Here is a 16,377-nt window from a genome sequence, read left to right as displayed (position 1 = left end):
GTCTTGCAGACAAACAAACAAACAAACAAACCGAAAAGCAGAACATTGATAGCAAAAGATTTAATATCTGATTCTGCATTATTTAGTTATTAAAATAAACGTTCTTTTTGGTATTTTGTGGATACTTAATGTGTTTATAGTTTATTTAAAGGGATAATTGCACAATAAGGTACATTAACCTTCTAAGAGCTAGGAAAAGAAAAGGCACATAAATCAACTGGACAATAGAGGAATAAATGATCAGGCAGACACGTGGTGAGGTCAACATAATCGGTGTATTTTAGTACAATGACTTCTATGATATAACAAGTAAAGACCCCCCCTCTCTCTCTCCCCCTTTCCCCTCCCTCCCCCCTTTCTCACTCTCTCTCTCTCTCTCTCTCTCGGGTGCTCAGCCAAGAGTCGCTGCGGCAAAATGTCATATTTCACTGGCTGCGCTCTCAGAGGACGACCTCCCCTCTACTGTACACCTCCTGCACATCTGCTGCTGCGCTTCTACTGTACTCTACTGCAGATTTCATTCCTGGGGATTCTCCTCCTCTTCTCTTTTCTACCTCTCTCCTCCTCTGCGTCCCTCTCGTAGTTACCGGAGGTTGGTTTCTTTCTCTCTCTCTTTTTCAGGAGCCAAAAGCGCAAAGAAAGTCCCTCCTGAAAGATGTTCTGCTGATAATAATGAATGAGTGGAAACTAAAACCTGAACTGAGAGTTTGTGTTTTTTTGAACTCCGCGCAGCAGAGGAGAATGAGTCTGAGCTGCAGTTTGAAGTAAGAAGAAAAACCGAAGAGTCAGCAGAACCGAACCGAGGATCTCCTTCCCTTTTTTCTGTCTTCACATTTTTGTAATCATTTCTTTCACGAAAAGCTCCTGAATGCAGATTAATTCTCCTTCACTGGCGGTGCTAACGCGGGGTTTTATGCAGCCTCACGTCCTTCCTTTCCTCCCGTTTCTCCGTCCAACAGCAGCGCTTCGCGGCTGTGCGTAAAAACCCAAATCCTCCCCCTTCATCCCCGGTAAGAAAGCTCTCCAAACCGCGCTGTGAGAGGACTCATCCCTGCCAAAAAGTAGCCTACGTCCCATCTCCTATTCGGCTTTCTTTAAAGCAAAACCAGCAGAGCACCACCATGGATGTGTATAACAGACGGCTGCTGGGGATTTCCGTGGCCGTGGCGCACGGCGTTTTCTCCGGCTCGCTCAACATCCTGCTGAAGTTCCTCATCAGTAATTATCACTTCAACTACCTGACGCTCATCCAGTTCCTCACCAGCAGCACGGCGGCGCTCACTCTGGAGACCCTCAGGCGGCTGGGCAAAGTCGCGATCCCGCCGTTCAGCCGGCAGCTCTCCAAGGTAAAAACATGAACTGACGTTTTCATTTCAGTGGCACTTTTTGGTGATTCTCAAAAAACAGAAATCCAAAGACTTCCAGTGGTGCTTTTGTAGCCTGTTTCATTTTGAGGTAAAAAAAAAGAAGAAAAAAAAAAGCCTCCAACTATCAAACTGATAAAAACAATGTCTGAAAACAAATCTACGTCTTTTTAAATGAATATTATCACAAGTATTTTTACCCAAAATTCAAAGTCAGCCAATACATCTTGTAACTGTGTTTTTGTTTAAATGCAGAAAAGTAAAACCATTTCTTCAAGCCTTCTGTTTTTGGTGTCTGATGTTATTTTCTTAATTTATGTTCCTGTATTTATTTAGTTAGGTAACAAACAACTGTCAAAATTGGGTTTTTACATAAAAACATTTCTCAAGACAAACTTCATCTTCAGTTCGTCACTACATTGCTAAAAAGTTAACATTAAGAGTTGATATGAAACTTCTGGATGCCTGAAATCTTTTTTTTTACATCATTGCTAAAAAAGCAGCACCCTAAAAATTCCACCCTACCCCCACCCCACCCTACCCCACCCTACCCCCACCCCACCTGATTGACTGACTGGATAATTGACCGACTGACAGATCGGCTGAGTTGCTGACTGACTGATAGACTCATTAACAATTATTGACTGTTTGTAAAAATCACTGCAGTAAAAATGCACCCGAAGAAAGTTGTAATTTTTTTTTACAGCTGAATTAAAATTAACATTTATTTAGTTTATGAAAGTATAAAATATGTAGATCATTGCAGATGTTTAGTGAAGTTGGTTGCTCCAGTTTGCTGAGTTTTATTTCCCTCCCTGCAGTGATAGCAGCACTGTGTTGGTTCTATACTCTGATTGGTGCAGTCTCAATGTGGGCGGGCACGAAGAAACAATTCAAACTAATTTCCCAACATTAAATCAAATTAATGAAAACATATTGACCGGGAACTTTCTCCTTTGAACGCTGGTTGCTTGTGTTCCCATGTTAGCAAATCTGGGTAGGATGAAGACAGACAAACCCTTTGTGGCAGGTTGGCGACCCCTTGTGGACGGTTTGTGGATGTTTTTGGACAGTTTGCGACCCCTTGTGGACAGTTTGTGGATGTTTTTGGACAGTTTGCGACCCCTTGTGGATGGTTTACAACTCTGCAGCATTTGCTCTCCCGTTGAGAGACTTTGTGGCTTTTTTGTATCTTGGTCATTTAACTCCTTGCAGTTGTATGATTCCCCTCTTTCAAAAACAAATGATGAAAAGTCCCTCCACGGTGAACAGAAGTTCTGAATCAGGAGACACTGAGACCTCTGGACTCCGAGCCTGGACCCGATCAGCCTGTTCAGTATCCTTTTCTGTTTGGGCACGTGAAGGTCATATGATTCTGATTACAGAAAGCTGTATGATGAAGATAAGGGAGAACTTGAATATGCTAGCTGGAGACCTGTGAAGTTAAGATACTGAATTTTTGGACCAGCGGAGGAGGAGTGAGCGTTCGATCTGATTGGAAGCCCAGGTCCTGTCAATCAAACAGACACACCCCCAAACATACTTCTTTTATAATTCTAATATAATTTTAAAGATGGAATTATTTCCAGAAGATCAGATCACCAGAAAACGAATAAAAAGGAAGCAATTTAGCTGATGACGCCATGATGAGTTGTGGAAAAAAAAAGAAATTCCAATTTTTTTTTATGCCAGCCCCTAGTGGCCCTCGGTGGTATTGCACTTTAAGCCACTTCAGCATTGGCCTCACTTTTCGAACTTGGAAGCTACGAACACTTTTAAACACAGTCTATGGTCTGGCCACACACCATTGAGGATGGTCTCCAGTCTTTTAACCGAAATCTTAAACAAACTTCAAACTTTAACGCACCTAGCTCCTCCCACTGATCACTGATTGGTCCGTCCTTCAGAGTGTGTAAACAAACCTTAAGGCCAACAGACTAAAATCACAGTCAAGACTGAAGTTGTAATCTAAATGTGGGCGGACCCATTATAGACCTTTAGTAGAGCGCCATCCAGAGGTTTGGGGTGGTATGTACTATACAGACTTTTTCCAGATTCCTTAATGCTGCAACTAAAGCCAAACTAACAGAAAACTAACAGAGAAATATGGCAATGCTGACTTCCTCAAGTCTATTTAAAAAACAACAACACCATTTTGTATTTGTTACATGTTTCTGCACGAACAGCATTCAGTAATCAGAAACCAGGACGCTGGCATGTCCACGTCTGAATGTTCAGGTTGTCTAACATCTTGATTGATGTGTGTGTGTGTGTGTGTGTGTGTGTGTGTGTGTGTGTGTGTGTGTGTGTGTGTGTGTGTGTGTGTGTGTGTGTGTTTGTCTGTGCAGGAGTTTGCGTCGGTGTGTATCCTGTCCACGCTGCAGTCCACCCTCACGCTGTGGTCTCTACGCGGCCTCAGCCTGCCGATGTACGTCGTGTTCAAGCGCTGCCTGCCGCTCTTCACGCTCAGCATCGGCGTGTGCGTGCTCAAGAACGGCGTGCCGTCCGTCGGCGTGGTCACCGCCGTGCTCATCACCACCGGAGGAGCTGCGCTGGCTGGTACACACACACACACACACACACACACACACACACACACACACACACACACACACACACACACACACACACACACACACACACACACACACACACACACACACACACACACACACACACACACTCACTCTTATCGCCATCTGTCCAGGACTCCCTGAATCCAGAGTTGTTCTGTGATTATTTTGCTGCACAAAGCGGTTGAATTAGCAGCAGTTTCCCCTGAAATTTGCATGAACATTAATTGTGCGTTTGTTATTTTGGAAGAATGATCCATTAATTTAGCATCGCAATGCAAAACACATTTTCTGCAGAGGAAAAGATTTGTCACGTTCTCCAAATCAAAAACGAATCACCGAGTTATACAAACTGCTCTGTCAGACATTTGAGTGTTTTCTGTGAGTAGCAGCTAATGTAGCGTTGAGCTACGAACCTCAAAGGAACCATCAGAACATTTACACCAAAATAACATCAGCCTGAAACAATCAAATGTGCATTAGCATAAAGTACATTATTATTATTGAAAGAACTATCGTGTGCTAGGATAAGAACAATTTGAATGAAAAACAATGCTAGCATCAAAAGAACGATGTACATTAGCATAAAAATCATGTACCATTAAACAAACTAACGTACGTTAGCATAAACAGGAACTACAAGAAATGTGTTTCCATAAAAAATATAATGCTAGCTTAGTAAGTAAGTTGTAACGGCCGTTAGCATGAAATCTAACTGTATGTCGGCACCATTTCAAGAACTAACACATGGAAAAGAATTACGGTTCCGTTAAGTAACGTACGACAGATTTTAAAACCTTCTTTTCCATCCAACGATCTTCCTGTTATTACCCTCTCCCATCCGCTCCTCCTTTTAATGTCATTTTAATTGTCATAAGCACCCTGACAACATTGTTCTTCCATAAAAATCCCAGTTAAAGCAGTTTAAATGTTGCAATAACTTTTGTGTCTCATACGGATCCTTAATCAGCTTTCCCAGCTCCTCCATTACTATTAATGATCCTGAAGTCATAAACAAATAGAAAAAATACAAAGAAACTCGAAAGATAACTCATTTCCTGAATCCATCTCGTCTGCTGATGCCGCTCAGTGTGAGCGTTGAAACACGGACTGTGAAATGTGCAGAAGATGAATCTAATGGACAGATTCATCATTCTGGGTTTAATCTCGGTGATAATTGCCTCCGCCCCCGAGTAAAAATAAATCAATCAAATATTAGCATCTTCCAGGCGTCTTTTCGTGGATTAATAAAGTGAGATAATGTCATTTTGTCAACATGTTATGTATGCGTGTCGCTTTTAAACTGGATCATAAGTAAGTCGTTTTCAGGGAAACGAGAAGGAGCCTTTTCATCTTTATTTGGAGGGGGGGGGGGATCAAATATTCCCTGTGGTTTTTGGTCATTTAATTCATCAATCCAGATGGGATTTTAAAGTTCATGACATTGCAGGATCCGCTCTATAAAAAATAAATAAAACTGGACTACTGAGCAGAGAAGAACATCCAGAAATCTGCTTAGAAATCCTAGAAAAAGAAGTTGCCTTAGAAACGCCACATTTCTACCTTTTCTTCAGGATCACAGTTATCTGTGATAAATGTCTGAACATCGATGATTCACAGCAGACCAGAGCTGCTCATAGATGATTCAGCTGCTTCTGATGCCACCAATTTGTCTAAATGGTAACTAATAGAGGCTGAAGGGGGCTCAAAGAGAACAACAATACCTGCATGATAACCTGGTGAATAAACATTTTCCACTTTCACACTGAGCTGAAAAAAATGCAGGTGAAAAAAAAGAAAAATCCACTTTTAAGTACGAGGACGAGGATGGGATCGTTAAAAAAGAAAGAAAAAGCAGTCGGTTTTCAGCTCAAAGGAGAGTGTGGAAAAAAAAAAAGAAAAGAATCACTACATTCACTCCAGACCGGATTAAAAGCACTGAGCTGGGCAGGTAATATTAGAATCAGCCCATCTTATTACCTCCAGAAATAAATCCTGTACAAACGGGGCTTTAGAGACACAAATCCTATGAATAGCAGCATTAAATTGCCTCGCTGGTGATGAGAGCTCATCTGCACCTTCAGCACTATGAAGAGACCTTAAGGACGGCGTATATTAAAGACCGGTGACGTTATATCACCACAGATGTTCGTAGTGAGAGTGTCGACTTTGATAAAGAAGGTTCTTTAAACCGTGAGCACAATCATTCCTTTGGTAAAAGAAAAATATCACGCTCAATCTTGAACAACACTTGTTGATGGTGTTAGCATGTAGCTGCAACACGTTAGTTTTTTGCCGATGATAAATAACATTTTATTGATCTGTAAGTGACTGATTTGTTAACAATCATTCTTTTAACCGAACTTTTCTTAACTTTTACAAAATCATAAATTTGTCTCAGTTGGCTAAAAGTTTCGTGTAAATCAGACGGTAGCTTAAAACATTTGTAGCCATGGCGACGTCACCCACAGAGCGGTTCTCGATGTGTGGGTGGAGCTTCATGCACTCACCTGTCACTCAAAGCAGCCCCGCCCTTAACTCTGCATAACTTTTAGCCTTAATTCGATTTAAGCGGCGAGTTCTATTAAAATACGTGAAACAGTTATCGTGAACAGGAAATGAACTACCGAGACCAAAACCGTATTTTGTACCAGTTGTTGCTTCTGCTGTAAAGTTTTAATGTCCTAGTGGCCATTTGAGGAACCTGTTAGCTCGCTAAATTGTTAGCCTGTGTTTCTTCTGGACTCGGTGTGGTTTTTGCACAGTAAACCAGATATATACACGAAGACGACACAAACACAACAACAATCGATGCCGAAAGACACAACAACAGAAAAACAAAGCTATGGAGAGGAAAAACTGAAAACCTCTTTTGGTCGTTTCCCCTCCAGGTGCTGGCGACCTCACCGGCGATCCGGTCGGTTACATCACCGGTGTTTTGGCGGTGATCATCCACGCCACCTACCTGGTTCATATCCAGAAGACCAGTCTGGACAGCGAGTACGGGCCGCTCACCGCGCAGTACGCCATCGCCATCATGGCCTCCCCGGTACGGACTCTCCTGTTTGTTTACCCGCTGCCGTCTTTAATTCTGTCCTCCGTTCTGACTCGGTCCGTTTGTCCGTGCGTGTCTCCGCCAGGTGCTGCTGGTGTGCTCCATCATCTCCATGGACACCATCAACATGTGGTCGTACGAGGGCTGGAAGGACCCGCGCATCAGCATCATCTTCAGCATCTGCGTCGTCATCGGCTGCGCCATGAACTTCACCACGCTGCACTGCACCTACATCAACTCGGCCGTCACCACCAGCTTCGTGGGCGTGGTCAAGAGCATCGCCACCATCACCGTCGGCATGGTGGCGTTCAACAACGTGGCGCCGACCGGGCTGTTCATCGGCGGCGTGGTGGTGAACACCGTCGGCTCCATCACCTACTGCGTGGTCAAGTACTTCGAGACGAAGAAGAAGAGCTCGTACGAGGACCTGGGGGAGGCGGGGAAGGACGGCGGGCTGCCCGGCGAGCCGTACCGGGAGAAGCTGCCGCTGAGCAGCAGCGGCCACGGATCGGACCCCGGACAGCCGGACACGGAGGGAGGCTTCAGCAGCGACGGGAGGGAGGAGGCGGAAACGACCCATTTGCCCAACGGAGAGCCGTGGACCGGGGACGGCGACGCCGGCTTGAACTCTCGCGTCATGACGGATAAAGAGGCGCTGGAGATGCAGAGGGAGCACTTCCACCGGGAGAGCGCCTCCTCTTTTCAGTCGGCCAGCGACAGCTACGTCGGGGTGTGGAGGTCCGTCAGACATCTGCAGCTCGTCAAGAAAGACCCTTTGCTCGATAACATGGAGCAGCAGAGTCCGTAAGGGACCCGAACTCAGACTCTGGAGAAGAAAACAGGAATAAAAAAAAAATATATAAAAAAAAAAAAAAACGTCTGCTGAAGAAACCAGAGGACAAAAAGAAAACGACAGACTGAACTTCCACCTGGAACCTCTTTTATCAGCATCAGCGGTGCTTAAAAACAAATGCTTGTTGGTCGTGTTCGCTGCTGTTGCAATACCTCAGTTTCACCACCGGGGACGACAGACCAGGCTCTCCGTGTCGTCACCGAGCAGCGAGAAGAGGTTCCCGGGGGAGAGAAGCGGATGAAGAGTTTCCCGTCGGAGAAAAATTCTGCCTCTCGTCTCCTTCAGCCTCCACGGCACGGCCGGGACCGCGGGCGTCGCATGATATCGATCCGCCGGCTAGCCAAATAAAAGCAGGTCTTGTAGAAGAAAAACAAAAAACAAAAACAAAAAGTCTGCATCTTGTGCAAAACTCAAATATCACATCCAATCAGGGAAGAGCTTCTGAACGTGTCCGGGTTTTGTTTTTGTGGCTGAATTGTTGTTTCTAATCAGAGTGCGAGTGACTCGTCTGCGTCTTGTTTGTCTGAAGTTTGATTTTCTCTCTGCAGGTCCGCCGTCACTCTTTACTGTCGGTCCATCATTTATGTGTTTCCTGTTTGTCGGCGTCGGTGGAAAACGAGAACACGAATAACGTGGCGTCACGCCGGGCTTCAGTGTTCGTTACTTTAACTTTCACGTTTTATTTCTGATGCTGCAGCGATCAGTCGTGGAATGTAACCAGGTGCATTTACTCATCGGCAAACTGAGCTTCTTGTATTTGAGTATTTTCTTTTCATGACATTTTAAGGTGGAAATATTTTCACTGCAGTGGATTTATCCTGCAGCTTTAGAGACACAATGCTTCGTCATAAATTAAACGTAATAATTTCGCACCCTGAACCAGAAAAATGATTTTCAACTCAAATCGTAATGATTTTAGTCGTTTTTTATGCCAAAATGCCCAAAATGTAACGCTTCCAGCCCCTCAGATGTTAAAGATTTCCTGCTTTTCTTTTCATTTATTTTAATCATCTTTGGTGTTTTTTATGATTTTGAGGTTTGCCGGCACCGTCAAAGCAGCTTCCTGACGATTCACGGCACTAATTCACGCGTCAAACCTCCACAAAGACCCGTTTAGCCCCTTTGAGCCAAACCACTGAAATAAACTGATTTTGGCATTTTAATCGATGAGACTCGACTTGTGTTCCGACGGCAACAAAAAGGACTTCAGCAGCGTCTCTTTGCAGAAGGTTACTCTGAGGAGCCCAGATATTTTTTACCTTCAGTCAAGAACGGTTGCCCACAGCGAGGTGTGTGTGTGTGTGTGTGTGTGTGTGTGTGTGTGTGTGTGTGTGTGTGTGTGTGGAGGCAATCCTGCACAAAGCAGTGAGTGGTTCCTTCCTCGCAACACACTTAATTCCCTTAAAGCACACTTTGTCGTTGATTATACCTTTCTTGTTGCTCTCCTTATATTTTATTTTTTAGAAAGATTTGGATTTGACGCCTCTAACCGTGCTGGAGTTTACAGACTGCTGCAGAAAAAGGTCGGTGGGTCGGTGGGAAGGAAGGAAACGTGGCTTCAGGATCGACTTTTGTTTAAACAGATCGTTTCGAATCCTAAGTGATCAGCAATAACGTGCGATAAGGTAAACTGCAAATAGTTCTGAGAGGTGCATTTGTAGAACTTAGTTGTTGTTAATGGGCGAACTTTTTACAATTAGCTGTTTGTTAGTTGGATGTCAGACTTTCAACACCGAGTTCTACTGGGACCTTCTGAGGCGTCCGAGGGGAAAACATTCACTGTAAACCACCTGAACTGTGGCACCATGGCAACAGGGTTCTCCAACATGACAACACAATAATGCAACAGCAGTCATAGTTCCCCGCCCCACCCCTTACTCAGCTCCCTGCTTTAAAAACAGCCATGATTCTGTAGTGGAAATCACTGCGTGGGCTCAGGAACGCTTGGTTGTAAGCGGGCGTGTTGAAAACGTTCTATTCCCCAAAAATTTGATCCAAAATCTGATGTTTCTCTGCTCCAGTTTCAGGTCCGTGGTGAAATCACAAATTATTCATGTAACGTGAGGAACTCAGGCGATGACACGACTTTGAATCCGGGTCAGGAAGTAAAACTTACATTTTTTTACAATAACTAATAAGATATCTGTTTAGGAGAGAAAAGTTTGGTTGATTTGGCAGGAGGGATGTTCTACATTTTGGGAAATATGTACTCCTATTTACTTTCTGGCTGAGACACACCACATTCAGTGCCTGTAAATCAATGCACATCTAGAGTCATGACATCATCAGCCTACCGTAACATACCGACTGGAAGTAGAAGGAAACAGCCTCTACTATCACCCTTGAAGCGCTCTGATTAACACGTAATATCTAATTTATTTGATCAAATAAGGTTTTAATGGACGGTAGAAGCTGGAACTATTTCTGCTTTGCTGATTTCACGGCGACCGTTAGAGCCCAGGAAGTAAACGTGACGGGCTGCCGTTCACCAAGAAGTTTCTACAAGCACAATGTTTGTTAAAAAAGACCCAGAAATGAGCTTCCACCGTCCCACTGTTGTCTGACCGATGAGGCTCTCTGCCCACCTCGAGGCGACTCACCGACGCTATCTAATGAAATCGGTCAAAATCAGCCTCTCAGGGACACGTGTGGGCCACCGAGCCATCCAAACGTCTGAAGGAATTATTCACATCAGCCAGTTGGAGTCAAGACTCCTCCACATGTGGGCTGAGCCGTCACAGACAGACGTTTTCAATTAATGACCAGATCTGTTCCACTGAATTCAACAGCAGATGGCAAAGTTCGATCTCACTTTGTATTTACACCTGCTACTGTCAGCCTTTAACAAGTGTTATTTTTGCTGAATAAGGAAAATTTGCTTTCTTCGAAACCAATCCCAAAGTCTGCGCTTGAAGTAGCAACGCAATTAGCCTAGCTTAGCATGGGGCAATTAGTGCTGTCGTCTTCCCAATCTGAACCTTGTGGTCATTTGTGGTTTGAAAACAGCAAGATGGCGACGGCCGAAAGTCCAAAAACTGTAGGCTACAAACCAACGGGTGGCGCCACGTGCATAAAACAAACAAAACAGCAACCCACTTGTGGAATAACAGGCGTCCGAAGACTCCCCAGCTCACCTTTAACAGCATTTCTGCAGCAGTCGTGTAGTTTCTGACCTGAATCCTCTTTTTCACCCTTATTTTTCTGTATTTAGGGCCGAACAAGGAGCATTTATCTTCTCTCCTCCAAACATATAGTCTCTTTCACAACGAAAAGCTCCGGGCATCTCCAAATCTGTGGAGAGAAAAAGCTGTCAACCCTTGATATTGATTGATATTGATTTTTTTCCTCTCACACTCCCCAAACTTCATTTAACGGTACAAGAGAGGTGCCGTCCCCCGGAGCTGCAGAGAGCCCGGTGCTGATTCCACCATTAACGCTTTAGAAAAAAATATTAAAAAAAGAAGGTAAATGTAGTCGTTAGAGCATGACGTGTGAAACGTTTGGTGTTGTTTCGGGGTGATAATGAGTCAGTGGGTGCTACCATGGCGATGTGGGATGTTTGACTGTGATCCAGAGGTCGGACGCTGGGACTGCCTCCTCAAAGAGAAAACAAAGAGAATTACGATTCATTTGATGTGTGTGTTTAATTCAAATATGAGCCACGAGTGCATGAATGTATTTTTAAATGTCTGGTTTCTCCTTATTGTACTGAAATCAGAAAGGCTGAGAATCACTGTGAAAACCTGCGTCAACGGCCCGGACGTTGAAGGACGTGAAACATTCAGACCTGGTTTCTTCAGTAAACTTCAGGCAGCTGACATTAGATCACTCTTTAGTTCACTGTCATGGATTTTTTTCTGCGTATTGTATGAAATAAACACTTTTCTGTTGAATGATATAAAGTACACGAAAGTCAGATCAGTTCATTGTTGGTCACATCTGTTCAATCTTTGGAAATAACGCCTAAAAACATGCAATTTCTTTGTTTTTTTTCTACGACTTCCTGATTATTTCCTGGTGAGTTTCCTGGAAAGAAGTGTGCAATTTGATACCGGAGGGTTTCATTTGCATAATTCCAATTGAATTGCTCCCATAACCTCTTTTCTGTCTGAGCAGGTCAGATTAAAAATGTAAATAGATAATTTAAATAAAGGCAATTAAATATATGTGAAGAATAGAGTGATTAGAAAATAATGACCATATTTGTGATTGTTAATGGAGCGGTTCTATAGACATTGTAATGTTCCCTGTAATTACAGCTGAAGTTCTTTCCAGGAAACTTGAGTCGATGCAGTGAACTGTGGAACATGAACAGCTGGAACATCTGTATGTCTGTCTGTCATTTCACCTACATTGAATGTACTGTATGCAGAGTGTAAATTGTCATGGATGGATTACAGAGTGGGTGTACTTGGCACAAGTCCATGGGGCTCCTGAACTCTGGAACCCTTATTTTTCTTAACTTTATGATTTAATAAATTCAGCAGAGATTCTGATAACGATATTTTTATTTCAAGATTGAAAAGTCACACAAATTTTGCAGAGATTTCCTGTTTTTGCATTAATTTATTGCGATTGCAACATTTCCTGGAGGGAATGTCTTCCTCCTATATCAGAAAGATGAGGGGGGATTTACTTGTCTGTGCCCAGGACTCCGTTTTCTTTTAATCCATCCACAGTCACTATACATCCTTTTAGTTGCAAACCACAAGGACAGAAAGTGATTCAGAAACAAATCATCGGTTGTGATGACGGACGCAGCAGCACGTTGGAAGAAAGGCAGGCAGTAAACAAACAGCCTGCTGTCATGGAACTTTTTTGTTTTTTTTTAAAAGGTGAAGTGTGTGGTGCATGAAAATTTAGAAACTTTTTCTGTCTTTCTACAAAAAGTTGTCAAAAGATGTTTTTGTTGACCAAAATAAAGCCAGTCTCATATTTCAAAGGTAAAGTCATATTTTAGCATATTGTCTAAAAATGTCAGATATGGGAAGAGCATGCTAAACAGTGGAATATCCCAGTATGGGATCAAACCTATAACCTGCTGCGTCAGAGCCCAAAGTGCAAACCATTTCATCACCTGTTACTGACTATTGTCATCTAAAAAAATTAGTAAACAATCATAACATAGCATGTCGTCTTAAATGTGATCAAAAACAAGTCATGCTATAGCATGTTGTCTAAAAATTTCAAATAGTGGAAGAACATGCAAATCACAAAGGGAAATAACCCAGCATGGGATCGAAGCTCTTACTTCTTGCATCAGAGCCTAAAGTGCAAACCACAGTTGGTGAACTGTTATTTAGTAAAGTCATCTAAAAATTTAATGAACAATCACACTATAACATGTCCGAAATTTGAATAAAAAGTCAAATTATAGGATGTCGTCCGAAATATGAATAAAAAAAAGTCATACTACAGTATGTCATCTCAAATATGATAAAAAAGTCATACTATAGCGTGTCGTCCAAAATATGATTAAAAAAAAGTCATACTATAGCATGTCGTCTAAAATATGATAAAAAAGTCACACTATAGCATGTCGTCTAAAATATGATAAAAAAGTCATACTATAGCATGTCGTCTAAAATATGATAAAAAAGTCATACTATAGCATGTCGTCTAAAATATGATAAAAAAGTCACACTATAGCATGTCGTCTAAAATATGATAAAAAAGTCACACTATAGCATGTCGTCTAAAATATGATAAAAAAGTCATACTATAGCATGTCGTCTAAAATATGATTAAAAAAAGTCATACTATAACATGTCGTCTAAAATATGATAAAAAAGTCACACTATAGCATGTCGTCTAAAATATGATTAAAAAAAGTCATACTATAGCATGTCGTCTAAAATATGATAAAAAAAGTCATACTATAGCATGTCGTCTAAAATATGATAAAAAAGTCATACTATAGCATGTCGTCTAAAATATGATAAAAAAGTCATACTATAGCATGTCGTCTAAAATATGATAAAAAAGTCATACTATAGCATGTCGTCTAAAATATGATAAAAAAGTCATACTATAGCATGTCGTCTAAAATATGATAAAAAAAAGTCATACTATAGCATGTCGTCTAAAATATGATAAAAAAAGTCATACTATAGCATGTCGTCTAAAATATGATAAAAAAGTCATACTATAGCATGTCGTCTAAAATATGATAAAAAAAAGTCATACTATAGCATGTCGTCTATAATATGATAAAAAAAAGTCATACTATAGCATGTCGTCTAAAATATGATAAAAAAAAGTCATACTATAGCATGTCGTCTAAAATATGATAAAAAAGTCATACTATAGCATGTCGTCTAAAATATGATAAAAAAAAGTCATACTATAGCATGTCGTCTAAAATATGATAAAAAAGTCATATAGCATGTCGTCTAAAATATGATAAAAAAGTCATACTATAGCATGTCGTCTAAAATATGATAAAAAAGTCATACTATAGCATGTCGTCTAAAATATGATAAAAAAGTCATACTATAGCATGTCGTCAAAAATATGATTAAAAAAGTCATACTATAGCATGTCGTCTAAAATATGATTAAAAAAGTCATACTATAGCATGTCGTCTAAAATATGATTAAAAAAAGTCATACTATAGCATGTCGTCTAAAATATGATTAAAAAAGTCATACTATAGCATGTCGTCTAAAATATGATTAAAAAAAGTCATACTATAGCATGTCGTCTAAAATATGATTAAAAAAAGTCATACTATAGCATGTCGTCTAAAATATGATTAAAAAAAGTCATACTATAGCATGTCGTCTAAAATATGATAAAAAAAGTCATACTATAGCATGTCGTCTAAAATATGATAAAAAAAGTCATACTATAGCATGTCGTCTAAAATATGATAAAAAAAGTCATACTATAGCATGTCGTCTAAAATATGATAAAAAAAAGTCATACTATAGCATGTCGTCTAAAATATGATAAAAAAGTCATACTATAGCATGTCGTCTAAAATATGATAAAAAAGTCATACTATAGCATGTCGTCTAAAATATGATAAAAAAGTCATACTATAGCATGTCGTCTAAAATATGATAAAAAAGTCATACTATAGCATGTCGTCTAAAATATGATAAAAAAAAAGTCATACTATAGCATGTCGTCTAAAATATGATAAAAAAGTCATACTATAGCATGTCGTCTAAAATATGATAAAAAAGTCATACTATAGCATGTCGTCTAAAATATGATAAAAAAAGTCATACTATAGCATGTCGTCTAAAATATGATAAAAAAGTCATACTATAGCATGTCGTCTAAAATATGATAAAAAAAGTCATACTATAGCATGTCGTCTAAAATATGATAAAAAAGTCATACTATAGCATGTCGTCTAAAATATGATAAAAAAGTCATACTATAGCATGTCGTCTAAAATATGATAAAAAAGTCATACTATAGCATGTCGTCTAAAATATGATAAAAAAAGTCATACTATAGCATGTCGTCTAAAATATGATAAAAAAGTCATACTATAGCATGTCGTCTAAAATATGATTAAAAAAAGTCATACTATAGCATGTCGTCTAAAATATGATAAAAAAGTCATACTATAGCATGTCGTCTAAAATATGATAAAAAAAGTCATACTATAGCATGTCGTCTAAAATATGATAAAAAAAGTCATACTATAGCATGTCGTCTAAAATATGATAAAAAAGTCATACTATAGCATGTCGTCTAAAATATGATAAAAAAAGTCATACTATAGCATGTCGTCTAAAATATGATAAAAAAGTCATACTATAGCATGTCGTCTAAAATATGATAAAAAAGTCATACTATAGCATGTCGTCTAAAATATGATAAAAAAGTCATACTATAGCATGTCGTCTAAAATATGATAAAAAAAGTCATACTATAGCATGTCGTCTAAAATATGATAAAAAAGTCATACTATAGCATGTCGTCTAAAATATGATAAAAAAGTCATACTATAGCATGTCGTCTAAAATATGATAAAAAAGTCATACTATAGCATGTCGTCAAAAATATGATTAAAAAAAGTCATACTATAGCATGTCGTCTAAAATATGATAAAAAAGTCATACTATAGCATGTCGTCTAAAATATGATAAAAAAAGTCATACTATAGAATGTCGTCAAAAATATGATAAAAAAGTCATACTATAGCATGTCGTCTAAAATATGATAAAAACGTCATACTATAGCATGTCGTCTAAAATATGATAAAAAAATCATACTATAGCATGTCGTCTAAAATATGATAAAAAAGTCATACTATAACATGTCGTCTATAATATGATAAAAAAGTCATACTATAACATGTCGTCTATAATATGATAAAAAAAGTCATACTATATAATGTCGTCTATAATATGATAAAAAAGTCATACTATAACATGTCGTCTATAATATGATAAAAAAAGTCATACTATAGCATGTCGTCTAAAATATGATAAAAAAGTCACACTATAGCATGTCGTCTAAAATATGATAAAAAAAAAGTCATACTATAGCATGTCGTCTATAATATGATAA

General features: G+C 39.8%; 1 protein-coding gene across 1 annotated transcript; it reads left to right on the top strand.

The window, feature by feature from the left end:
* The first annotated feature begins 549 nt into the window (after positions 1-549).
* Positions 550-8,051, top strand: slc35d3 (solute carrier family 35 member D3). The gene is made up of 4 exons (XM_069688170.1): positions 550-1,346; positions 3,713-3,923; positions 6,829-6,986; positions 7,078-8,051. The coding sequence occupies exons 1-4, from the start codon at positions 1,122-1,124 to the stop codon at positions 7,798-7,800; spliced, it is 1,317 nt and encodes a 438-aa protein (XP_069544271.1). The 5' UTR covers positions 550-1,121; the 3' UTR covers positions 7,801-8,051.
* The last annotated feature ends 8,326 nt before the right edge of the window (positions 8,052-16,377 follow it).

Source organism: Brachyistius frenatus, unplaced genomic scaffold, assembly GCF_029030835.1.
Source record: "Brachyistius frenatus isolate BFR_SWC_R1_liver_20210118 unplaced genomic scaffold, ASM2903083v1 Contig_536, whole genome shotgun sequence".
NCBI classification, from domain to species: domain Eukaryota; kingdom Metazoa; phylum Chordata; class Actinopteri; family Embiotocidae; genus Brachyistius; species Brachyistius frenatus.
This window is presented reverse-complemented; position numbering and strand designations above follow the sequence as displayed.